At 36.8% G+C, this 27314-nt stretch overlaps 1 protein-coding gene across 1 annotated transcript in view; it reads right to left on the bottom strand.

Annotated features, from left to right (window-relative positions):
- Nucleotides 1-328: 328 nt before the first annotated feature.
- Nucleotides 329-27314, bottom strand: part of LOC104541539 (dedicator of cytokinesis protein 2-like) — a gene marked incomplete at its 3' end in the record, with an annotated part of 35331 nt that continues 8345 nt past the window's right edge. The window contains exons 6-23 of the mRNA XM_010185624.1: nt 27202-27314; nt 24643-24778; nt 22295-22449; nt 21568-21649; nt 20923-21058; nt 20273-20348; nt 19407-19483; nt 18143-18268; nt 17200-17324; nt 13648-13746; nt 12022-12094; nt 11843-11946; nt 9201-9384; nt 9004-9101; nt 7786-7875; nt 7430-7530; nt 4335-4469; nt 329-437 (exon numbers count right to left, since the gene is read on the bottom strand). The exon at nt 27202-27314 is cut by the window's right edge and continues 24 nt beyond it. Of these exons, the coding sequence (XP_010183926.1) occupies nt 329-437; nt 4335-4469; nt 7430-7530; nt 7786-7875; nt 9004-9101; nt 9201-9384; nt 11843-11946; nt 12022-12094; nt 13648-13746; nt 17200-17324; nt 18143-18268; nt 19407-19483; nt 20273-20348; nt 20923-21058; nt 21568-21649; nt 22295-22449; nt 24643-24778; nt 27202-27314 (2019 nt within the window). The remainder of the gene's footprint in view (nt 438-4334; nt 4470-7429; nt 7531-7785; nt 7876-9003; nt 9102-9200; nt 9385-11842; nt 11947-12021; nt 12095-13647; nt 13747-17199; nt 17325-18142; nt 18269-19406; nt 19484-20272; nt 20349-20922; nt 21059-21567; nt 21650-22294; nt 22450-24642; nt 24779-27201) is intronic.

The following is a 27314-nucleotide window of genomic DNA, read 5'->3' as shown; positions in this document are numbered from 1 at the left end:
AGTTCACAGTGATGAAGACAATGAGCCTTCATCCCTAGACCCTAAACGACCACCCCAGGATTCCAGTGCACATGCGACAATGGGCGGAAACTCTTGCTAAAGATTTCCCCAGAAAACTGCTGAATATGTAAATAACTTCACAAAAAATGTGTGGCTATGATAATGAATGTTACTATAAATAAACCTCAACCTTTTAGCAGGTGTGCTTTCAGGCACCCCACTTCCTGAATGCACCCAGCATGCTGCTATTAAACCTCTGTTTCACAGAATTCATCCATCTCTAAAACTGCATTTTGTGAGGACGTTTCTCACACAAGCACACACCAACCTGTAACAAAATCACAGTTTTATGTTGGCTTTTCATCAGATTGTTGATGGATTCAAAGAGTCTCCTCATAGATTCTTCAAATTCTGTCTGTTCCTTGCCTTCATATAATCTGTTGAGAGATGCATCAGGTTATCTGTTCAGAATCAGAAAGTTTCATAGCCCTAAGTGTACCAGATTTAATGTTACCTTAAAATATATTTTATAAGTTGATCCAGTATTATGTACATAGGTATTTCACTAACAGGTTTTATCTGCCATTCACTGTATTGTGTAGAAATTCTTCATCTTGAACACAATGTTAGTGCTTTCATTAAAAAAAAAATCCTCTAAAGAATGACACTTCCTAGGTGTGAGCTTATTAAAAAAAAACTAATATCACTTTCAAAGTGACTTATATGCAAAAAATAAAAAAAACATCATTTTTTTTTCCACTACAGCTAAGCTACTCTAGGATATTTTTCACATATTATCACTGTTTCTTTCTTCTGCTGTTACTGCCATGTTTCCAAATAGTTACTTTTACTGCCCCCATTAACCAGCCTGTTTTTTGAAAAAAAACTCTACTTGATGCTTGTAAGTTTAATGGTGCATTTAAGTGAAGCTTACTCCATTACTTCTTCACTCCTAAAAGTTTGAGTCTTTCAGATTCTCTCTCCTGTATTGTTCATACTAGCTTTTAATACTAATTACTGCTTACGAAAACTGTAAAAACACTGATGACATGTTAAATTAGTTACCTGAAACAGCTTTCAGAAGTCAAAGAAAAAAGAACTCAGAGAAAAGCCAAGGCAACAAGAGAAGTCTGAAATGTGTGTAGGATACTGTGAACTAAGTGCTGCACCTCTGATGTATTCCCTTCTCTATCAGAAAAGAAAAATCCCTCCTTTTAGACATGTACTCCAGTGTCATGTGCTTTTTTTCAACTTGAAACTTAAGTCTTTAAGTGAACTAAAGGCAAACTAAGTGCTTTTGTCTACAGCAAAGAAAAATCATGACTGCTATTCATACAGTAGCTGCCAAGAAGCTTTAAGGATAAGAAAACACCAGGAGGCACATTATCCAGGCCCATGGCCTCTGCAACGTTTAGGTCAAAGCTTGTCAATGAGATTTAAGTCAGTTACTGGAAAGGAACCGCATGATCCAATACATTATCTGGAGAGGGAAAAATTATATATACATGTATACAATATACATGATGCACACTACTGGAGGTGCATCCCTACTGAGAAGGGACAGCTCCATAGAAAAATCATACCAGAAAGCTTTAGTAGAACTACACTTCCATAGAAAAGTAATCTTATTAGTTATCAAGTGCTATTTTAGGAGCTTGGTTTTTGGTTGGTTGGTTGTTGTTTTTTTTAACATACTGGAGATTGCAGCATGTGAGGACTATTTGCAATTATTTTTCAAGGCGAATGAAGTACATGTAAGTTGTAACAATTTGCACTGTCTCAGTCTAAGCGTTTACTGAAGTTACTTGGCTGATGCAGCTTCTATGGACTATACCACATTGCTGCAAAAGCAAATGAAGTTTCTTAAATTTGTTTTTAAAGCAACAGAAAATTTGAACCTTTCTTGACTAAACTTGTGGGGCAAGGAGGGAGGCAGAAGCATCAAACATGTATTACACATGCTTTATAAATCTACACTAAGACTAATTTAAACCAGGTAGAATGATAATTCTATTTCCTAACTCATCATTTAGCTTCATTTTGACACAATTTTCTGTGTTAAATTTCAATTAAAATCACTTGTTCTGAAAATAAATTTTAAAAGATGACTAAATTATTTGCTTTGGAAACAACTTCATAAAATCACAATCATTTATGTTGAAAAAGACCCTTAAGATCATCAAGTCCAATCATTAACATCATTCATCACAATTCATTAATTGCAACACAAAAAACAACCTTAGGCCAATGAAAAGAGGAAGACAAACATTTCATGTTTTCAGAGTTTGTATTATGTAAACCTTTGGCTAATGTGTAGGACCTTTCTACAAAACTCAGTCACTGAACAAACAGCTGCAAACTGACTGGAGTAAAAATATTTTTGCTTTTATTATATCTCTATAGCTTCAACAGGATTGAATGAATGGAAATCAAAGTAGAACTTGGTTCTCTTCAATTTATCTGCTTGACAAGGAGATCAGAAAAGTCTCCCATTTTATATCTAACATTAGAAGTCATCATTCATCTCTTTCCTACGCAATTTTCACTGTCTAATGTCTCTTACCTTTCAAAGAGGCACCTTAGTTTACACAGCCCATCAAATTCACGAGAGACTGATCTAAAAATACATCTCAACTCTATTAATTCAAAATATTTCTCTCTAAGAAGGCTAATCTCAACCTCTGAAGGGACTTTAATCATAAATCCTAAATTTTCTCATGGTAAGAAAATACATTAACCCATTTTTAAAATTTTTTTCTTCCTTTTCATGACCAGTCTGACAATAGGAAATTGAATGCAAAAAGTTAAATCACAACCGCTATAGATAGATACACAGTATCATATTATACTGTTCACTGTTTTGGTTATTTTTGCCAGAGACTATCATCTGCAAGAGCTCTTACTGCCTATAATAATAAATGTCCACATGAATTTAGAGTTTCAGACATCCAGTTAAGGCATTTATAGTGAGAACATGAAAGCAGATATGTACAGCTAATCACCTGAATATGCAACATATTGCAATAACCTTGTCAAATATACACTTTTTGCTGCTTGCAAATACTCCTTGCAACAAAACCCTGTGTTCTGACTTTCATCCACACAAAAAGTTTTCTATAATCCTCTACATAATGCTTCCTTCTTCAAATGTCCTCTTTTGCCATAACAGCTATTAAAAAAAATTAAAAAAGCTTTTGAATTACTAACTATATTCTCTGCTCATGAGCACTATCTTCTTCCTAATACAACTTTTCACCTTGTTTATCTGTTTATCCATCTAGAAATAATAATTTCCCAGAGACAAGGGTATTTCTAAGGGACTATCTACCAGAAGCAAGTAACTTCTGAATCTATTCCCACTTCAAACAAAATTTCGTAATTCATCAAATATACTTAACATTACAAAACTATAAACTTCCATGAACTTTTCTTTTTTTTAAAGGGCAGTGGAATAACAGGGAAAAATTGTACCGGAGCTCCCAACAAGTAAAAGACAGATGAAACAGAACACCTTTCTGTTCTGTTGACTGCCAGTCACAAACACAACAGCCAGTCGCTCAGTCTACCTATAGTCCTGAGTTTGCCACTGCTTATCTTCTGCCACTGTATCTCCAGTCAGGTAGCAGAGGGCCAACAGAAGAAGTATTAAAGGGGAATCAGCTAAGCATAAATGGAAAAAGATGAAGGTAAAAGAAAAAGATAGGTAACAGAGGATGGGGATGGGATCTGTGGGAAAGGCTAGGGGAGGAAGTGGGGGACAAAGTTACTATAGTGCAGTTCTTCCAGCTTTCATCTCCTTCATTCTCCCCATGTCATTTTTCCCTAAACCTGAATAATGCTTGTAATTACTGCACCTCATCAGTTTGGCTGAGCTATACATAGCTAGTCCATTGAGCCTTCCCTATGAATTCCTTAAGTTCAGTTGGACAATGATTACTGAAAATTACACTGTTCTACGCACAGTCTAAGCTACTGAACACCATGATCTCAAGGACAAGCATCCAGCTTCAAGTCATCTGTCACAGTGTTTGGCCATCCACTGGTCTTAAGACAAAGCACCTGATGCAAAAAATGATCAGCCTTTGAAACCGGCTGCTAGTACAAATTATGTCTCTGGAACTTGCACTGTGAATCAGAAAGCAGAATTTTGAAGATTCCCTCTTCAACAAAATATCTCAGCAAGATCTGTGTTTCAGGCCAGTTGCCAGTTTTTATGTTTTATTTGTAAAAATGAAAAATACAGTTCTGTTCAGGAACCAATTTTTTGTTTCTCAGGTCTACTTCTATTTCTGACATTGGAATGAGAGTCAAATGGCAATAGCCTGGGTACTTACTGTGAAAATAATGTCCTTGATCTAACAATGAACTTGAAAACATATTCCAGTGCTTTCAGAGTTCTTAGGATGGGTTCGCATTGCTCCCCTCGGCTGGATGTATCCAAGTAAGTCTTCAGAACAGTCATTAATTTCCTGAAGTTAAAAAACATCTTTAAATTAATCTTTTTTTCTAAATTAAGTTCCCTAACTTGTTTGGCTGCTCTAAATAAATGTTTATGCTTAGTCAAGCACACTCAACAGAACATAACGCATAGAATTTGTGCAACATAAATGCAAAAATACATCAGTATAAACAAGTGAGGTGCAAATTCTTAACTGTGCAAGCAAGAAGGCAATCTGAAACCTCAAAACAGCAGCATAAACACACCAAGTGAAGTTTATATACATGCACAGGGTAACACAAAACATTACTTCTGCCTACCTACATTAAGCAATGATTAACCACTACATGCTTTAAATTAATTGCATGTAAATAGTACAATATTCTGGTACACAGCAATACGTGCTTAAAGCATGTATTTTATTTAAACTCTTCCTTGCTTTGTATCCAAAGCCTTTTTTTGCTAAATGTACAACCAGCTAAGTAAGTACAAAATCTCATCTAAAAATAGGTCCCTTATTTTCTAGTTATTTTTCCATCTTACACAATTAAACTAATATTAATTATGTAATCTTGATCTTAATGTAGCCATAAGAAGAACTAAAATAAGGGTGGCTGGGTATTTTTTCCTATTACAAAAAATGGAAACCTACTATCCCCTATCCTAAAGAAATAAAACCAAACCAACAAAACAACAAACACCAAACCAGCTCTTCCATGTTGATGAAACTTAGGAGTTCACCAACTGGACTGATGAAACAATAGTGAATGATCACTTGTGGTATTTAGAACATACTTGCATGCAATTAATAGCTCCAAGAACTGTTCACTACTGCACAGAATATATACACAGATATATATATATATATATATATGTATGGAAAAATCTTTTTCACTGTGAGGGTGACAGAGCATGGCCCAGGCTGTCCAGAGAGGCTGTGGAGTCTCCTTCTCTGCAGACATTCAAAACCTGCCTGGACACGTTCCTCTGTGACCTGGTCTGGTGATCCTGCTCTGGCAGGGGTTGGACTGGATGATCTTTCAAGGTCCCTTCCAACTTCTAACAGTCTGTGATTCTGTGTGATATATATACATGTGTGTGTGTATATGTCTCTATCTGTGTAACTAACAGTCACACCCTCAGCTCCACTGCACTCGTCTAACTCACATTTCAGGACTAAAATATCCTGTTTTCAGCCTCTCAGCTTTCTGGGCACTACATCCATTGTGTGTTTCTGTTTACTCCTTTTTATAGCTTCTCTGAATTCACAGCTTTGTATTGAGTTGGAACAAAATATATCCAACCTGTTTGCAGGGGCAGTCCACTCAAGATCCCTCAACTGTCACTGTTCAGTCCTCTCAGGACTCTCTAACAGCTAGATAAAAATGACTAAATAGGAACTAAATAAACAAATGAAATGAATAAAGAAATCTGGCCAAAATACCATATCATAATTTAGTCATAATATGTCTGGAACACAGTATCTCCTTCCTAACTATGAGTTAAACAAATAGCTTTATGTGGCCTATGTCATAAGTGACTCTTGAAACAAAGCGCACCTTCCATGATGTGCATGGAACCCATGATGCCAATAAAACTCAAGTTTTGGGGAACAATAAATGTTATTTTGCCTTTGCCACTTCAATTAAAGCACCAGAAATCCCCAGTCAGATAAATCTTCAGTATTATTTTCAGTAAATAATGCCGTCCCAAGAGGTTTCACACACAACCTTCTCTTCTTTCACAATATAAAGCATTAAATTACATGTGCTGATTACATATGGAGTCAAGAAGGATTAAAGAAGAGCATGTAGCCTGCGCTTGAGCTTTCTGAGCTCAGTAACACTAACTTCAACTTTCCTAGAATGTGAGAAAGGGTTGGTTGCATGCTACTGCTTTTCAGTTCTAGCAAAGTCATGTTCCAGTGCATGATCTGCATGACATTTCCTGCTGAGTTTAAACTGATGCAAATTCAGCACACGACACTACAAGATATCCTCAACTATTCCAAACCTTCAGCTAAGGTCTTCCATCTATTATTCATATCCCAAATTAAAGTTCTGCTTCAACCTGTCACTCCATTAAGCTGCCAGAACAAGACTTTGGCTAGATGCAAAAAATACATCTATCCTGTTATAGCACTTCCCCAAGATCGGCACTAACTGAATAGGTTACCTTTCTTCATATTTTAAAGCAATTTTATACTATCATCGTGTGCAATTTCTTTTTTAAAATACAGTAGGAACCCAGTATTAAATTTAATGCATAGCATGTCTCCAGTTTTTATTCTTATCTATGAACCCATGTCTTCTCATCTGAACATTACCTACAAACTCCAAAAATTTAAAACAAACAATCAAAAAAACCCCACCACAAAACGCCACCACATCCAAAGCCTGCCCACTTGCCCACTGGTATGACCACATAACAATTACTGAGTCTCTAGTTCACAGCAGGCCGCGTAACGAACATCAAAATTGCAGTTCACTGCAGTGAAACCCTCCCGGTGCAACATCAGGCTGCAAAGTGCATATGAAGATTTGACAGTTCCCAACTTTTCCCCCCTTATAAGTTTGTTTGCTGTAAATAAATACATGGAAGTCTATATAAATCCTTTAAGGACATCCTCAAGTCCTCGCTTAGTGCATTTCAGGTTAAGGGCAGGAATACAAAGGCAGAGGCTTTACAGCAAAGTATCTTTCGACAAATTTGACAGGATACAGGTGAAGTGCTCAGTCACAGCAAAATCCAGACAAGAGAAAATAAACACTAAAGAATCATTTAACCCCAAATCAATTACTATCTGTAAATTAATTCTACTTATAATCATACATGTCTCTCACAGGCAGGGTTGTTTCCAGATCAGCAAACAGCAGCATCAAAACAGTCATCATTAATTACATCAGAAAAGTCACAAACAAGGTTTACTTTCTCTAATGTAATGGTGAAGTTTTAGGGGGGGAAAAAAAAAAGAAAATAAAACAAACTTACTTGTATGCCAACGTTGCACTAAAATGCTGTTGGATATATGCTTCCAAAACAGCATTAAAATGTTGAAACTTACGGTCCGCAATGAGTCCTATGATATATATCTAAATAGACAGTGACATAATTAGCATTTTTCATAAAATCACATTTAAAATTTAAATGCTTGTCTTCTGAAATATTTTTGATAATCCACTATTTAAGAGTTTTTAAAGAAATCTGCTTTTCAGTCAAACAGTAATACTCCATCTGTTCTGCAGATATTTTAAGGCTAATTCACTAAAATAAACAACTTGATAGCTCAATCAAAATTCTAGGGTTCTTTACTTTGACAAATAAAATACTTCGGTACTGATTCTTACCAGTGCATCAAAGACAAGGATGTCATACTCATTACTGTAAGAATGTTCCATCATGATGTTAAACAGGGCATCCAGTGTATCTTGGAGAAACTATACAATGACACAAAATGACACATTGGCAACCTAGCCAACTTTAAAATCTCACAAGTCAGCTTTCAGATAGTAGACCTGCTTTCTCTCAAGTTAGAATTTAAAAGGGCTTCATTAAACATCACTTAAATTCGGAAAACACTTCCGAAGATTTAAACTCTAGGTTTTTTTAAACTTTAAGAACCTACATCCTCAGGCACATAACCAATAAATAATACATGTTTAGCTCAAAGCTTACAGAAAAGCTAAAAATATTATATAAATGATGTAACTATGTAAAGCTGCATTCCTAGTTCCTTAGTGATACAGATTAGTAGTTCATATTTTCATATGATTATTTTAAAAAAACCAAACAACTTCATAGTACTGTGGTTTGATTCAAAGCTCACTAACAAGTTTTTATTCATATTATAGTCATTAAATTAACAGTACATAGTACACCTTCTTTTTTTTATATCAACATGTAAATTAATACAAAGAACTGTAAAGAAACCAGTAGGAATTGCTCGTGATGTTTCAGAAAGACAAAAGCAAACTGCTGAATGGAGGTTGTGGAAAATATTTTACCACTGCTGCCTTCATCTTCTATCAAGTTTTTAAATAAAATTTTCTGTGTATACTCAAAATTCAAGTTTACCTCCGACATATGCCTAAGCACCTCACCAAAGCAGCAATGACTTCAAATAATACTCTTGGTAATGAATTCTCCATTCATGCACAAAGTTTCCAACAAAATAAATTATTAGAAAGCAGAAAAGGGTCCTAAAAAGACCCTTGCAAATCTCCACAGCCTAACAGTAGCCAATACCAGAGATGTTTGGGACCAAAAAAAAAAAGAAAAAAAGATGGCTACGACTATGAAGAATCCTGTCCAGGCGCTTGCTTCCTTGTTCTTTCTAATGAAGACCTTTGTTTATGTCTTTTGCAAACTATCCCTAACAAAGGCACTACACTGAATGACACTCATAAACAACAGTATCATTGATAACCTTCTTCAAGTTCCTATGCTTACTGTAACTGTCCCTCCAGTTTCCTTTTGAAGATATGTAGCATTTTTTCTGCCATGAAAGAAGGACATGAAGATACATGAAGGATAACTATTATTAGAATAACTATATGAAAATATACCTTCACAACTTCCTCTCCATCCACAATCTTCAGTTTTTCCAGGTTCTCCTGAAGCAGCTCTGGCTTCATACGCCACTTCAAGAGACCTAGTAAGCCCACTAATAGAAAACAAGTGGACGGACATTAAAATTTAAAATGCAATTTATCATTTATGCAAACATCTTTCTAAAACTTCCACTTGTTAGGAAGATACATACCATTCTGAGTTAACTTTGTGGAACAAACAAGAGTTGAAATATAAAACGCATCTCGTGAGCTTATTGAAAGTCCCCCTATGATACTTGAGTTCCTGACTATGGTTGCTCCTTTATTTTCCATGTGTTGACGTGTAGAAGGTAACGTCAAATAAGCACTAGCATCCTCCATTTTTTTACTGTCCCCCTGAAAAACAACATACTATTTGTGACATCTTTCACACCACTATATGTAAAATCAGATTTATTTTGTACAAGATTAAAGAAACTCTGTTTCTTTTGTACAAAATTAAGGAAACTGTTTCTGTGGACCTAAATGCATGGACTAAAGGATAAAGAAAACCCAATCCCAGCATGGATCATACAGGCAAATCTAGAGTCAATTCTAGTCAGCAAGAAAGGCTGCAATGAACATACAAAGAAAATACTATACTTAAAAAATAAAAGTATGTGTTATATGGTGTAGTAAGAGGTTATGAAAGGTGGTATCAGTGGCAGATTTCTCATTAAAATTTCAGTAGCTATGGAACAATAGAATATTGAATGTCACCTTGAAGACTGTACACAGGATATAGACAACACGGTTATGATGTCTGCACATAATTTAAGGACAGAAAACAGGACTGAATAAGGAAAGAACAGCAGCATTATTTTGGTATGTCCGTTATAACTTAATACCTGGACTTCAAGATAAAATTTCAAAACAGATCAGACATGGCAAGATTATATATTACATTAGACAACATGCTGCAATGACTAAGTGACAGACAATAGTGAATTTAAGCTTTTCAGTAAAACTAACAGTACAAAGAAAGTGAGCCAACAGGTACTTTTTCTTCCACTATTTCATCAAGTCAGATGTTACAATCCTCACTTTTTTTTGTTTGTGTGTGTGTGTGTGTGTGTGTGTGTGTGTGTGTGTGTGTGTGTTCCAACTTTTGATTCATATCCCAGACTGGAAAGCAACTTTCAGACAAAGGTGAAAAAACATAAATCATATTCCTCACTGTTTAAATATTTTTTTTTAAAACACAACTACTCAAGAAAACTTTCCAAATGAGTATATAAGCTCTGTCACTTGAAGCCGCAACATCAGGACAGATCTGACTCAATTGCAGACCCTTAGTCTATAATCATGCATAAACAAAGAGCAACAAAAATCTAGAATGATTTCCTAAAATTTGGGGTTTGTATCTGATTCAATGACTGTAGGTCTCTACTTCCTACCAAAAAAGAAGTAAGGTTAAAAACTGACTATAAAGAGACCTAGACAGACAAAAGACAAAATCCTTACACAGCAAAACAGACAGCATCTATGACTTTATCAAGCTTGCCAAATAATTACTTCTCAAAATTTCTAGAAGAAGAAGAGAATCCTGACTTCCTCTTTTCAAGACAAGTTAGACAGACAATGGGAAAAAGACTTGAAATCTGCATTCAAAAGTCTCTCAAAAAGATTCAGTGCCTGAAGGCATTGAAAACGAAGTACAATGTTTAAACTTAGTGATTTTCAAATGACTTATTTTGAGAGTACAACAGATGTACAACCATTTAAAACACTTAAAGCTTACAATTACTGTTTTTAATACTAGAATAAGCAAACATATGTCTGAAAACCTGTCTGTTTCTCCCAAGCATAAACTAGGTCAACTCAGTTTCGCATTTCTCATCTCTGCTGTCGGTTAAGGAAAAATTACCCGGTTGACGCAAGATTTAATTAGATGGCATTTCATAACCGACATAAACCACACAGTCATACAATGTGATCATTATTTTCCTTCTGGTTGAAATATTTTTTCAATGTTGGTATAAATGAAAAGAACATAAATAACTATACACTGCCATTAATCTTTGTTGTACTACGTAAGCAACTTAATTTAGCTGTATGCATCCCACTTGCCATTTAACTTTATGGCAAACTAGTTTACTGAAAAGAGCACTATGAAATACCTAAAATAACATTTCTTCTGTATTGGACATGATTTCTGGTTCTTAGTTCCTGCTAGACACTATCCTTCAAGGGAAAAACAAACAAACAAACAAACACACACCACACCAACAAAGACAACCTTGAAACATCTGTTCCCTGTTTCAGTTCACAAAGTCAGAAATGCTACCTGTGTCCCACATCCAGTCAGGGCTAGCCAAAACTGTTCTTCACATCCAGAATCTAACTCCTGACACCTTCACTCTTGTACTTGAGCAACTACAAAGAGCAGTTTCAAACAACCAATTCCCTAAGATTACACTCTGTGATTATTCATATGACAAAGACTCTAAATAAATCAAAACAACACTTTTCCCCTCTTCCACAAAAATAATGGTACAGAGCCAGGGACTGACCTTTAGCATGACTTCCTCTATACTATAGAAGGCCAGAAGCACTAACTTCACTAAAAATAGTGGGAAGAGTTTTGTGTTCTCTTTGTGCTTACATAATGTCTCTCTCAAATTAAAATTTATGGCCACATTTACTGACCATGGAACAAGTTACACCGTATTTTTTCGTTCAGATGAAAAAACTAGTATTTCTCTTTGATAGAGTAATTAAATTAATTTTAAGAAAATAAACAATCCAGTCAAAGACAACAGTGTGAAAAAAGTGTCTTGTGGAGGAAAGAAAGGGAAAAAAATTGATCCAATACCTTTAAGACTAACAAATCATGGATACCATCTTGAAGGGTTGTTCCATCCTCCTTCATTAGTCTCACATAGGCCATAGCAAAATTCTTTTCTCCTTTATCTTTAGCTGTAAAACAAAATATTTTCAGTTGACTACCCATGAATTAATTAAAATTTACTAAAGTAAAAATTTCCTACTTACACTCTTGAGATGACCTGTGCCTGAACATGAAGCGCAGATGTATCCTTTGCATGTCTTCGATAGGGACTGTGACCTTTCGTAGAATCAGAAAATAATGAATAGACTTATGGGCGGGGGAAGGAAGGTAGTTTCACCTGTAATGAACTCCTATTTTAGAACAAATAAGCACCACTTCCACTGGCTTCATTATGCCTCTCACACATCATTTAAAACTATTGAGCCTGATCACAGCAGCAGAAGCAGCAGCTGACAAGCAGTTATCTGTTACCCTTTGCTCAAAGTCTAGCACCATCAAAGAAATGAAGTACTGAATGCATTGAGTTAAAGCACACAGGTGCTTGTGCACTAGAAAATAAGTATACTGCAGTCTTATTACTTATCCTGTTAACCATATAGAACTATGCAACACCTCTGCACTATGAAACTTCCACATTTTGTATATATAAACTGATGACCCAATTCAATAAACAGGTGAAAAAGGCAAGAAAATTATAGTAAAATAAATTAAGTATACTTTGGGGATTAAACTAATTTCCAAAGTACTGAGTAAAATTCCAGGAACTTTTATTACTTTATTCTTAAAGTAGCACCTACTTAAAACAAATATGCAACAAGAAAGGCCAACTGCTTAAGAAAAAGCACAGATTTCTATATTATCAAGATTTCTATATTATCATTATTTATAGTTCATAAACTTTAAAGATTTATACTCCTTTACATCCATTTGCAACTTCCCTTTACAACTCTTAGTTCGTAACACTGCTTCGCACTAACTAGATTTTTCAAAAGGATCTACAGTTAAGGATTCTGTATAAAAGTCCACATTACAGAACATTTTTTTTAAAAAAAAACCCAACAAAACAAACTAGTATGTTAAACAAAAAACAGAACGGATCAACATTTTCAAAACAAGAAATAAGCTTCTGTCTCAAATTACACTTCCATTCCCTCCCTGTACTGCCCAATCTCAGCAACACACCTTAGTATATTTACATTTATTACATTTAGTATATTGTATAATTGTAGGCTTGTCATACACAGCAATATTGCCTTCAAGAGCCATCTTAAACAAAAAAATAAATCACACTTGCAAGCAAGCTTGAGCCATGCTTTACAAGAACTACTTCTGGAGACTTCTGGGCATTTTTCAGTCAAAGTCATTACAGCTAGGTTAGATAATCACTGGTGTGTCTAAAGAAATACAAGACCGTTTTCTCTATCTAAAATTGTAATATTGAAGGGGTAGGAGGATGCTGCGTTGGGTTTTTTCGGTTTGGTTAAGGGGAAATATTTTGTTCTTTTTTTAACTCATGCAATTGAAGCTCTACATCTCCATTGTTTCACCACAACAGAACAAATACATTATTTCATTTTTAATGAGTGATGTTAGGACATAAGGTTATCTAACATGACCTCAGTTGTTTTGCTAAACAAAATCTTAGGATAATTTTCTAGGTCAAATTTTAAGCTTCAGTAATCATCTCTCTCTAATAACTGATGTATGTCTAAGACTCCATCCTTCTAGGTGTAAACAGGACCAAGCTGGTTTTTAGGAAAAGCTGATGCAACATTTTTCTGTAAGATGCCAAGAAATGAAGAGAAAAAAGCAAGAATCTAACACCATACCTTTAATGTTTCCATCCAGCGTGGCTGTTTGACCTGATAGTAAAGAACTGATCTGTATTCACTCACGGGTTTGTCCCCCGCTCCCAAGCAAACAGCATTCTTACAAAAATAAGGGGAGAAACAGTGCTTAGTAGCTTATTAATTTCTGTAAACTTTCCTGACTTGAGCAAAACCAAAGAACCAAAGCAGCGAACGAGAGCCTCCCACAGAGCACGCCCCGCCCGCGGGCGGGTGTTTTACCTCAGCGCTTCACCCGCTCCCGCCCGGCGCGAGCCCTAGGCCGCATCACCCCCGCGAGGCCGCTTCCGCCGAGAGGCAAAGCCATGGCGAGCGCAGCGCCATCGCTTCGCTTCCCGCCTTAAGCCGCACAGCCCTCGAGTGCCACAGCAGCAGCCGGAGCCGCGTAAGTGCCCCGGTCCGCGCCTCTGCATTCTCACTAAAACTGCCGCGGCGGCTGGGAGCAGCGTGGAGGGTACAGCTGCTGCCTGTTAGGCACCGTGCCTTGGCTTCAGGCCTGGCAGCTGGGGCAAACCTTTCCCCGGTTCACAGGCCAGGCTGCCCCAAGGAGGCTGCAGCTTGGAGCCTTTGAAGACTGGAGACACCCCAGGGAAGCTAAGTGATCAGGACCAGCACATGTTGTACAGCATGGAGACCTGTTCTTAACAAGCATCATTCAAAATTAAATTATAATGAAAGCACCAACAGAGAGGAAGTATTAATATGAAGATACTCGATAACCTCAGAGGTCTTTACCAACCTTAATGATCCTATTATCACATATATCATTATAGTATATGAAGATACTGCATTTTCCAAGCCTCTGAACATAATGAAAAACATTTTTTATAATTATACTGGATCTACCCATAAATTGCATTTTACAGAGGTTACACATGGGCTCTAAGAGCTAGGTGATAAATATACATAACTTGATTTCTCAAACTGAGGAACTTAAGTAACCAAGGCATCATCTCAATTAGTAGAAGAAACACAAAGTAAAAAACAATGCAGCTTCATATTTCCATGTACTTCTCCATTTACTTGAAAATACTCTGTTCCAGCAGAATTCAGAAGTGTTCGACAGTGTATCAGAGGTGACTTCCAAACTAAACATTGTAGAGGTACCAACAGTATCCCCTGCATTTTTAGAACATTTAGAATTTCCCATTCTCTAATTACTATCAGAACTAGTACAGATCAAAGTTTTGATCAAATTCAGTATTTGTTGTAACCTGGGAATTCTGTTTGTTCAGTGAATCTGTGAAGAGCCTTGGCTTCCATATGTCTTCCTTTGCTGATTGCAGTTGAGGATTGCACATGCAGAGTAAATGCTAACGCTGATAACTGATGAAGCAAGATCACTGAAAGTTTACCAGGCATCAGACATGAAGCTGAGGTGCATGGAAGAAGCAAACATACAACATTCTCTACTGAAGGCACAGCTGAAACTAACCCTACACTAAATACTGCAAAGTTTTTTAAAATCCAGTGCATCTTAGACTTCAAACAAGATGATGTCTTATGACCAGAAGGGTATCCTGCTCATACCTGAAGATGATTTGTAAGGTCTGATCAGAGAGATTTAACTAGGGAAAGGTATGTCTCATCTGCCTGAAGGGAGATTTTTCAAGGTTTATGCACCAGCTTGTTTAAATGTGTTCTGTGACATTCACTTGGAACAAAAGGCCTTTTAGTTGCAACAGTAAAGCTAGTGCTAGCTCTCAACTGAAACTAGTTTGATGCCTTAATATTACATAGAGAGCTGAATTTTTTAGTATAAAACAAAGAAGCTTGTATATGTTACAAGACTGATAAGAGGCCAATCATCCGGCCCAAAGAGGTGCCAAATGCTGACTGTTGCCTAATGAGGATGAAGTCAGCAAAAACTGTGAAAACTGGGATTAAGGTACATGCAGCAGGGGGATATTGCAACCACTGACTCCTGGACCACCAACTCAAGAAACCCCCTTGAATGAAAGGAAACATTGTATATATGGACATTAGCACGAAAAAGCTTGAAATTAATAGGCCAACAGAAAGTAGATTAAGTAATTTTGTACCAATGAATATAGTTTTAGGTGGAGTTTCGCCAATCATGTATTAGGATAAATAAGGTGTAGTTTTTACAGGTGGTGTGCGACCCAGCCTTGCACAACTCTGAAATAAACAACATCTCCTCTCTAAACATACTTTGTGTGTTTCAGGAGTTCTTTCAATTTCAGACAATGTTAACAGAGCCAACGAGTTTCCTGTTTAGTGAACATGAATCTGTTTTGATTCATAGATAATTAGTAACATTGAAATTAATATAAATTCATGGGTTTGAAATATTATTGGTATTCATTTAATTTTTGGAGGCTAAAAGGGAAAAACAGTTAGTGGGGTTACTACTTGCATTCAACAGCATTTCAATCAATTCCTCAAAATCGTTGCTTAAACATGTCTAAGACACATTATCCACAGAAAACAGGCATGTTTTGAACAGATATTTCATATCATAGACAAAGTGACAAATCCACTTTCTCCTCGTAGTTAGAGAAAGGACACATCTGCAGAACTGAACATAAATAATATCACAAAGCAAGATTTAATGCATTGCAGTAGGTTAATTTCTTTAAGGAATACTTTGGTATATGTATTTTAAGCATATCCTCTGTGACTAGAGAGAAAACAGGTTGCTGAAGTTCACAACAGTGCTAACTGCTGTACATGCAAGCCATGTGGTTAGGTGCTTGTATGGGCAGTGCTCTGTCATCAGGGTTACAATTTGTTGTGTGAACACTAGGCATGTGAGTTTAGGATTTTCTTCATTCAAGCTTTAAAGTTACCTCTTAGGTCAAGCATTTAATTGTAGTTCATAAACACATTTCAGCAAGTCATGAACCACAGTGAGTTACTCCATATTTATTTTTATCTCAAGAAGCATCACTTATGATTTCACCCTTGTGATCATAGTACTGATTTAGTGAACAGTATAAAGCTCAGGGAAGGCAAGGCAAAAATTCCTCCTGAACACAGAACTGGTGTTGAAAAGCCCTAAGGAATAGATAAAAATTCCTCAAAAAAGGAAAAAATAGACAAGCGAAAAGACACAGTAAATATTTATGTACAATGTCCACCCTCCTCTGTTGTGACTAACTTAATTATTTGCCATGTAATTCATTCTGTGAACAATGGCACAGTCTTCCTGGCACAAATCAAGGGTTTGTTATGTAGCAGAAATGGTACTTTGAATATTTTAATGAAGAAATTTCATTCCTCTGGGAATTTCCACAAGAAAAACCCTACAGTAAAAATGCAGTAATTGTCAGAAACAGCATTTGTTCCTTGGCACAGCTAAAATAGGTCAGTGCTCTTTTTTTATTCCAGTTTTATGCTAGACATTTATAGGTCTTCAATACATCACTTTAAACACGATAAAACTTAGCTGTCACAAGATGACACAAGTGAAGGAACTGCAAGTTTTTATACAAATCTGCAAGGAGTTTAAGCCTTCCTTCTATGATGTAACTCATGTTTCCGTGTCCATCATACAGAAAAAAGACAACTTACTGGCATCACTTTTCCTTCTTCATCACAGACACACATTATCACTTCCACATTTCTCTGAGTTGTTTTATTGTATTTATCAAAATCTCCATAGAGCAATGTAATATAAATGTCATTTCTTATGTCTCCTAAAAAAGACATGGAAAGGTTAAAAATCAATAAAAATGTGAGAGCATAGGATCAACTGATTTTCACATTAGTACTTCATTTTTTGCATTGAAACAGAGGAAAATGTCTTATTTTCCATCTGAACTTAAATTGCCATCTCTGTTGTTCTTAGCTAAGATGATACCACAACGCGATATGAAACGAACCAAATGGGAGTCCTCAAGGTGACTTGAAGCAATGCTCGTCCTGCACTGACACCTGCTGGTGAGGTCACGGATGATGCCATTACTGAATTTTCCCCAAATACATAGCGCTCTTTCTAGAGGGAGCTTCGTATTTTCATTTTCTACTGTGAAAAATTACTTTGAATTGAAGAGTTTGGGGGGTGTTTTTACAAAAGGAGGACTGCAGACAAAGAGTGACTTTAATTGGAAAATATCTTACCCTATATAAAAAAAATAAAAATCAATAAATTGTAAACTCATGTTTATTATTAAATGACAGTGATAAATTACAATATAAATAAGGTTAATTTAAAATTCAAGTCAGCACCCACCATAAATCTACTTAGAAGACAAGAAAGCTATGTGCAAGGAGCTGGGATTATCCCTCACTGTCTTGATTTTATTTTTTCTGTTTAAGTACTAGAAAACACTTTTCAAGGATTTCCCTATTTTATATAATCCTCTAATACTGGAACAAAACTTACCATGAAGAATGAATTCCAAAAAGCCTCTAAGTTACCCATTACAGAAGTACACAAGGCTGCAGCTGATGCTCATTAATCTAGAGAATGAAAAAAATAATCCACCCCATTCCAGAAAAAAGCACCTCCTACCTGGCATGATTATTTCAGGAAATCCTAGCTTTCTAGCAACAACTGTGGTTCTGTCTACAAGATGTGGGTAGTCCTTCCTAGTTTGAGTCACATCTCCAACAAGCATTTTCACAGTTACCCAGAGACCTATTAAAAGTAAAAAGAAAAAAAATCAATCATCAAATTCCATTGATGGTAAGAGAAAAAAACCCAAACATCTCTCTTCAAATGATTGCCTCTTCTCCCCACAAAGCAGCGATAAGAATTCACTTTCACTTAAATTGCCGGAAAGTAAAACAAAGTAAGCTGAAGGATGTCTGTCTGACCCCAAGGGACCAAACAATACAAAGATATGCAAGAGATAGAGCAAAGGGAACAACATCCATGAATAAACAAAGATAAGGACAGGCTCTGCGAAGAAACAACCACCCAGATGGTCTAATCTACTGAGACATCCCCCTGCCTGCTCTCCTGTACACCAGGGGATAAAAAACCTACAATTCAGGCTAGAAATTGGGAGTTAATGCCCCAGCCATGGTGTGATGAGAACCTTCCCCCTTGGTCGGGATGCTGACCAAGGTAACTTACGTGGGAGCCCTTACCTGGAGGGGTAAGTGACATCTTGGCAGGTTTTAAGTTTGTAGACACAGGTGATTGACTGACACACGTGTGGTGTTCTGAGTTGTTTGTGGGTTGTGACAGTGTGTTCCATGAATCGCCTGGGAGTTGTAATAGTGAATGTTGTGAGCAGCCTGGGAGCTGTTGTGAATTGCTTATGGGCAGTAATAACGAGTTTTGTGAGCGGTCTGCGGCCTGTCGTGAATTGCCTGTGGGCTGTAATAGTGCATTTTGTGACTGTTGTAGTTGCAACAGTGCATTTTGTGAATCTCTTGTGGTTCTAATAGTGTAGTCTTACTTTTTAAAACTGCAACAGCGCATTCTCCATTGTATCCATAAACCTGCAATAGTGACGTACTGGATCTGCACATGTTGTTCAAATAAATTGTTAATTTAAACTCTGCAGTAGAGTCTCTTTTCGTCACACCCACTTCCTTTATCTGAAAGTAAAAGCTCTATAATCGAAAACTGTAGCTACAAATTCAAATAGCCTCCAAGCTTCTGCAACAAACACATGATTTTTCACTTTGAGCTTCAAAGCTAACCCACCTCCATGGTGGTGCTCTAACATAAAAGGCCTTTCTCTAAAATGTAAACAATATAAAATGAATTTCAGAAAAAGACCTTGTTACTTTACTTAAAAAGAAAAAAAGAAAATCTACTCTACCTTGTCCACCACTGTCTCCTTTTGATGCAGTGACTTTGCTTAAGAGACTATGTAAAAAGTCATTCTCTGCCACCACCCTGCAGGAGAAAATCAATGTCTACTAGGAATTACGCGGTAGATGTATCAAACACCATTCACAACATAGATGACAAACAGCCTCAGTCCTCTTTGAGGTACTTGACCTTATTATGATACATTCTGTAATTTCAGTATCTCCCACTCTACCATTCACAATATTATATGAACACTGGAGTGAAAAAGATTAAATCACTGACTAGGAACAGCATTTTGTGACAGACTGACAATATGAAAGCTTATCGTTTTGTAGGAACATACAATGTGAATTTATTCTCCAATATGCCAGCCTAGCCAACTTTCCCTGATGAACAGCCTGACAAATGAACTTTGAATGTTTTGCAGCTACATTTGATCTGTGAGTATCACATTTTTAGGCAGCTGGTCTGGCATTTCTTTTGCAGATAGTTCATATATGACAATTTGACTGCTTTTTAACTGAAAGCCAATTTTTGTTCAGTTTTTTCTCAAATTCAAAACAGAATCAAGCATGTAAATTACAAGTTATTGATACCTGTAAGTCTACTGTCGAGCACATATAACTATTTAACTTGGGTTTTGTAAAACAGGACATGGTTCCAGCTGTCTGAAGGAGCACATTCATACAAATATACATTAATTTAATGTTAACCTCCCTTTACATGCCTTTTAAAGTGGCACTTAAATGACCAGTACAGTTACAATATAGAATTATTAAAAGGAAAAAATATTTTTTCTTGAAACATTTCACAGATTGCTACAAAGATATAGAAATATTTTTGTGCTTATAAAAAAATTTATTCCTATCTTACGGGTGAAAGGGAATGAAATGCTGCTTTTCTTCATCACTTTCAGCTTTTCCTTTGATGATATCTGTAATATCCATAACTAGAAGAATAAAAGAAAAATCATCAAAACATACAAATGCAAAATAATTCCTTTTATCTACAAATAATGTGCATTCATGTTCTTGTGCCTTAAAGTAAATACATATTTTTCACTAGCAAGCAGTATAAATCTACCCAATAGGGGTAGATACTCGGGGCAGAACATTTAGTGCAAAGTCCACAGTACATACATGATGTTGTGTAAAGGGAGCATTATTTTAGGGCAGGTTTGGTGTAATTTTGCAAATACAGGTATGAGTGCATTGGTGGTGCTCTGGGGACATAATAACTGGTTTTATTTCATCTGCAAGGAATTCTGTTGTTATAATCTGGTACTGTTTTGCACTGCATAGCACTAAGTATGAACTGTTAGGAAATTAAATTCAAAAGCACATTTCTGACCTGAACTAAAATGCTAATGTAGGCACAATCTTTATGGACTTGAAAAATTAAATGTGGAAGAGAGCTGATATAGCTACTTTGCATTCTGATGTGTCTTGGTAGAGATTCTATGGTCCAAGCTTGGCAAGCATCACAGGTCCCACTTCAGCTATTGCACAGGAGACATCAGTTACCTGCCACTCCAAAAGGCCGCCTTAGTCCTTGTGTGTATTTCTTGGAGTTACTGTCTTTGAGATCCATCCTTCCAACTCTGACTATTTGACAAACCAAATAAATTTTGTCTCTGCTAAGCTCTTTATTTCCAAGATCCTAAGATACAAATTAAAAAAAGAATTAATATATTACTTGGGGAAGAATCAAGTTGTGACATTTAAACAGGACCTCCTGTAATAAACTGGGCCTCAATTGAGAAAAAAAAAGAAAAAAACCCAAAAAACACACAACAAAAAACGCCACCACCCCACCAAAACAACACCCCAACAACCCAGCCCACAGAAAAGATGAAAAACCTGACAGTCTAAAGTTTGAAGAAAATATAAGGTAATATAAGTAGAGAAAATAATAGCAATCAAAAGGTACAGCAGATTTAAGAAAATATCAAGTAATCAGCAAATTGACGAGGCAGCAAATTGCTTCAAAGAAAGGAAATTGAAGCAGTATCATTGCCTTAAAGTACTGAATGACCGATCATCTTGCTCTGCTTCTAAGATTACTTCTGCTTCCTTCTTAATCTTGCTCAATCTTCAGGAGTTCCAATAGTGACCACAGAATAAATCCATTTTGCAAATACAAAGTAAGGTAAACTGAAAAACACTTACTGTGAACACTACTTTAAGATTGTTGAGCATATCAATTTCCTTTGGAAAGCCTCTACTCCCCCATCTCACCAAGTAGTTCTCACTGTTTTGAAGATAAATGTCTGATTGTCATGTGATTTAACAATTTTTCCCTTTCACAGTACATTAAAAACCACAGTACATAACAAAGGTTGATAACAGCCAGCAGTATGTGGTGACTGAATAAATCTAATACCAGTCTAAAAAGACAAGAATAATACTATTCAAAATGCTATCAGTTATTTTTGAAAAGTAGCTTGAACATAAGACAGAATGGCCCTCTTTTTTTGAGGAAACATTACCATTGTAATCTGTTTGATGGGAATACTGAATAGAGTCTTAATCAATCTTCGAATTTATAAATCATTCCATTTTTGTCCCCTTCCCCCCATTTCAGCACTTCACTCCAGACATCACAACATTCCCCATGAAGAATAATCTCTTAACTTTGAAGTAGTCTCAGGCTTCTCCAAAACTCTGAAATGTGCAATCCAGGAATTGCCTATCAAACTATTTGGGATCCCTTACCCTAGAATTATTTAGTAGCTGCCAACAGCTAGATCTGTGCAGCCTTCCCTTTCCTTTTGGTTTTCTTCCTTCTATTTATATATTCTCTGCATTACTAGCATGCTGCACTTAGCAACTATTTTACTTCGTGCTAGCTATCTCCTTTTGTTAAGCTTTTGCATTAAAAAAAAAAAAAGCTTACCTTATAACTGTTAATTTTTGTGGATCGTACAGTGCCATAAAGAGTTCTGCATCCTCTCCAATTCGGCAAACAAAATTCCGCACGAAGACATAAAGGCTGTGGGTGGGGGAAGACGACATGCGGGAGTACGATGCATAATCTGGTTGATCCTTTGACTACTCAGAAGGAAGAAAATAATTAGCTAGATCCGTGAATTAAAATGGTGGGATACTACAAGCAGTTTCAATTTTTACCATCTGTAACAGTTAAATTTTGAAAAATCACATAAAATTTGGATAAAAATACTTGCTTCTAGCAAATAAGCGTTAGCCCTGTACACTCCTCTGAAAGTAAGCCTAGTAACACAGGCATTACTAGCAAGTAAGCTTCTGACCTCCACACTGCTTCACCAGTGTATCAGCAGCCTTTTCTGCTATGGAGCTAGGAAGTTAGCAGGTGAGAAGGTGCAGAAGTGACATCATTATGGAAGATTGCACCTTCCTCCCGAGAGTCTTCACTGTATGCCAGGAGATAGAAAGCTCAGACTGGGTTCTTCAAAACACTGCATCCAGACTAGGGAGCTACCTCCGTGTGCGAATAATGGAAAAGCTGATGGCAGATGTCTTAAATCAATCTTTTGCAGCACTTAGGAGACTTCCTCAGCATGAGTAAAAACTTCCTTTCAATGAGATTCTAAGCACATTATCCTTTCCAGGTAGAGGTCTTCTTTTGGAAATGGAAGAGGGATTACTTTGTTTTATGAGTATTTCCAAGAAATACAATAAATAAACTGTTTTGCTTCCCTTCTCCCTTCACCTTCAGAAACTTTCCTTTCTTTAAAATCTTACATTTACTTTCATTCATGTGAAAAAAGCCATGTTAAGGTTCCCTCCTGTATATGAATGTATTCAAAACCTTACCTCCCAGGAAAATCAGGCTGCTTTCAATGGAACTATGCTGAAGCCCTTTACTAAAATTTTGGTAAAAGACTGTGCCTAAAAGAATTGGCAGTGTTTTTGCTACACTGTAAGAACTTAAATCCCTTTAGGAGTAGGGAGCAGGGCATTGGACTCTAATCCTTATGGGTCCCTTCCAATTTGAGATCTTCTATGATTCTATGACTTCCATATAGGCCAGTTCTTCAGCCACTGTGAAGTTATATAGAAGGTGAAACATTATGACCATTTTTAAAGAGAAGAAAAAGCATCAAGCTGTCACTACAGAGGCAAGCCTACACAGTAGGATATAGCAGAAGGCCTACTACCACATCGTAACAGGGTTTCAGTATGCTAGGAACACTAGAAAAGCAAAATACAAAGCTCTTTGAAGAGGAGACAAGGTATGCTGAGATCATGACACAGCTAAACAAGTTCATGGACTCAACAATAGGCTCCTAATTTCTACCTACATCCCATTTTAACCAGCTAGAAATAGCTACTTAACATTTGATGGCCCAAAGCTCTTTTTTATCTATTGTTTGGCTCTATTTATAAAACAAGTCAACACAGTCTATTGCAGACTACAAAGTTTAATTTTCTGTATATTGACAGTTAATTACATTTTGATGTCTGGGAAGCAAGATTTATTATTGACACTGATGAGAAAAACTCATGAGGGGTTTTCCAGTGATTTCTCATGGGCGTTATTGAAGCTTCATGACAGCCCAACCTTTTTGTCAAGTGTTTAACTTGCTTTATCACTGTTTATTTTCTCATGAATGAAGAAAAGATCCCAAGTACCTTACAAGTCTCTGAACAGATTTAATCTAGAAAAAGGTCAAGGAAGTGTAGTAACCTGCTTTGCATTTTAAAAGACAAAATTTATGCACTCATCAGCTTTGCTTAGATATGTTAACTTTTGCTGTCTACCAGATTATGCTGAGTTCATCTGAGTTCCTCTTTAGTGAGTTTAAACTCTTCAATTCATCAGATTAACAAGCAGCAACATATATCAAACAGCTAGAGTTGTCACAAGATCTTCTGAAAAAGAGCTTTGGTTAGTCATAGCTTGCAGCCTCCAAGTTCTCCTTGAACTCCAAGCGTAACTATTCACTGCACAAGCCAACTTATTGAGTAGCCCACAGATGGAACAAGGAAACATGCTTCCATGTAGGAGTCCAAGAATGGATTTAGAACCAGCTTTAGACACGGGATTTCAGCCTAGCTCACAGCCTGAATTCAGTGCACAAATGCAACTCAATTTGAGGCTTAGCCACATTTACAAACGTATGAACGTGAACCTACTCTTAATTGTCACAGGCAAAAGTTTCCACTAAATTTAATGTAGAAGTTTACATCCTTCAACCCTTGTACTGCTTTTTCATTTTGATTTTAGCAAAGGAAGCATTAAGCTTGACCCGTCATTCCTACCATTTCCTCTTTAATTCGCTCAGTGATTTTATTAGTTGCTTCTTCATGTGCATGAAATAGGCTGATGACACTGGTTTTGTCTGGATCCAAGATATTCCCATCTTCATCTCTAACTATTAGATCCAGCTCAAGTATCCTGTGAAAATAGGAAGGTTATAATGGCAGGGTTATTTCCTTCTATAAAAATAAAGCTTAGTAATGTAATGCACAAGGACTTGCTTAAGGTTTAAAGCAATAAAGTAAGTTTAAATACATGCAACAGTATTTCATTGAAGAAAATATTAACTATACCCCACAATCTTCTTTTCAAGCATTTGTAGAGGATTTATCCATTATAGGAATGTCACCAAATCATTTAAATGCACATCACATTAAATAGATTTACCAAGTTCAGTGACTACAAGCAGTCTTCGTCTCTTCTGCTTTTTAATATATAACCTTTGTAATCAAAATGCATAGGTTTTTCCTGTTACTTTCTGCTTTTATCTTGCTCTTACCCCCCAGTCCCATTACTTAACTACTATGCTCTGTTCTCCTTTGCCCTCATACAAATCATGCTTTTTTTTTTTCAATGTTCAAAACTCAAGTCTTACCTCCATACCTTTTACATATTCTTGTCCACAGTGTCTTGGTGTCACTTCAGACAAGAGATACCGCTATCCAGGATCTTACTCTTCCATTCTCACCTCTAGAATTGGTCTGCTTTGAGCCAGACTGTACCTTGCACAATTTCTAAAACATACTGGCTCCCCTTATGGCACTGCTAACGTTGTTTGAAGAAACTGCAGACTGCAAGCTGTCTTCATCACCTTACATGATTATCCACAACCTCTTCTGATTTGGTTGTCAATCTCCTCTCCCACAGTGACCCACTCAGTCCCCCATTATTACACACAGAATCACAGAATCACTTGGTTGGAAAAGACCTCTGAGATCATCACGTCCAACCGCTCCTGTCTACCCACTAAACCATATCCCTAAGTACCTCATCTACCCGCTTTTTAAACACATCCAGGGATGGTGACTCCATCACTTCCCTGGGCAGCCTGTTCCAGCTTCTGACGACCCTCTCAGTAAAGAACTTCCTCCTTATCTCTAACCTGAACCTCCCTTGGCACAGCTTGGTGCCATTTCCCCTTGTTCTATCCCTATCACCTGGGAGAAGAGACCAGCACCCGCCTCTCTACAACCTCCCTTGAGGCAGTTGTAGGTGGTGATGAGGTCTCCCCTCAGCCTTCTCTTCTCCAGGCTAAACAACCCCAGTTCCCTCAGCCGCTCCTCATAAGGCTTGTGATCCCCCTTATCATCCCCCTTTATTCCTTCTCTGCAGTTTGGCAAGTTTCCTTCACACATCACAAATGAATCCCGCACTTTCAGGCACTTACAAATACAATTCAACTTCTACTTTTCCTCTATACAATCCCAAGCCACTTGAAACATCCCCTCCATTCTGCTCCTCTAAAGAAAGCATTTTACTGTTTCATAATTTGGAAAAAAGAATGTGAAAACAAAAGTTGGAAAGTGAAGAAATGCTAGTGTTATTTTAGGCTTCTTTGATAGGAGCATTTCAAAGTAAAATCTGTCTTGAAGTGACTATTCAGCCCCATGTAGTGTAGCATGATATATGTATTCCCATAGTATGTTCTGCAGGAATACAATTTGTCAGAAACTTGCATATCCAAATCACAGTGAACAAGTTAAGAGTTTCACAACATCTCGTGGTCATTTCTTTTATGTCTTACCACAGGTGGCTGAGGACTTTCAGCTGCATATAGGCCTTCAGGCCACAATAACCACAGTCACTTGAAATAGCTAAATATAGTTTATAAGCAGATTCCAATACCTATAAAACCAATATTATGAAGATCTGTTTACCAAGCTCTCTCTGCCCGTTTATCAGCTGGTGAAACACCATTCGACTCCACATAACCCCACTTTTGCAAAAATGTGTGTTGTGTTGCAGTGACTTTTCATTAGCAGGAAGCAGAAAAGGAGTTTCGTCAAGTAACTGTTCTATGCTTGGTAGCTTCAATTCCACTACAAGAAGCAGAGTTCTGCCTAAAATTCCCTAGTAAATTAGGGTGTGTGTAAGGTGCTGGTATGGTGCTTTTAACAAAGGCTCTGTACACTTCAGACTTTCCAGACTTTTGTTAGTCATCCACCACACTAAGGTCTCAGCACCACTTCTCAAGCGCTAGCCTAACATTGCTAGAGTTAGGTTGTGTTTATGGAGGATGGACAGCTTTTGGGTCCCGAGTGCACTGGTGTTATATGTATATAAAGGCCAGTTATCTGACCTCAAATCTCTGCAATTGACAAGCTCATATATCTAAAATTAAATAAATTAATATTTTGAAAAAGCAAATTGCTATGAGAAGCCTCAATGTGATATCTACTATTATCATAGGAATAACAGAAAAGCTTGAAAAGGAAGATTCACTATTTCTACGTCCCACATTAGTTACAAAACTGCAAACAGGAACACTTCATCCTCATCTCTGTTCTAGCCGTGTGCTTTACAATAAATCATGCTTTCCAGAAAAAACATAGCCCACTTACTTGTTACCATAGTCAATTTTGGAAGTGACTTTCTGTTTGAGTTCTTTGAGCTCATCTTTTGGCAAAGTCCCGGACAGAAGCTGTGACCGCCACTCCATTAAGTCATACATCAT

The sequence above is a fragment of the Mesitornis unicolor genome, unplaced genomic scaffold (genome assembly GCF_000695765.1).
Source record: "Mesitornis unicolor isolate BGI_N332 unplaced genomic scaffold, ASM69576v1 scaffold25825, whole genome shotgun sequence".
NCBI lineage: Eukaryota > Metazoa > Chordata > Aves > Mesitornithiformes > Mesitornithidae > Mesitornis > Mesitornis unicolor.
This window is presented reverse-complemented; position numbering and strand designations above follow the sequence as displayed.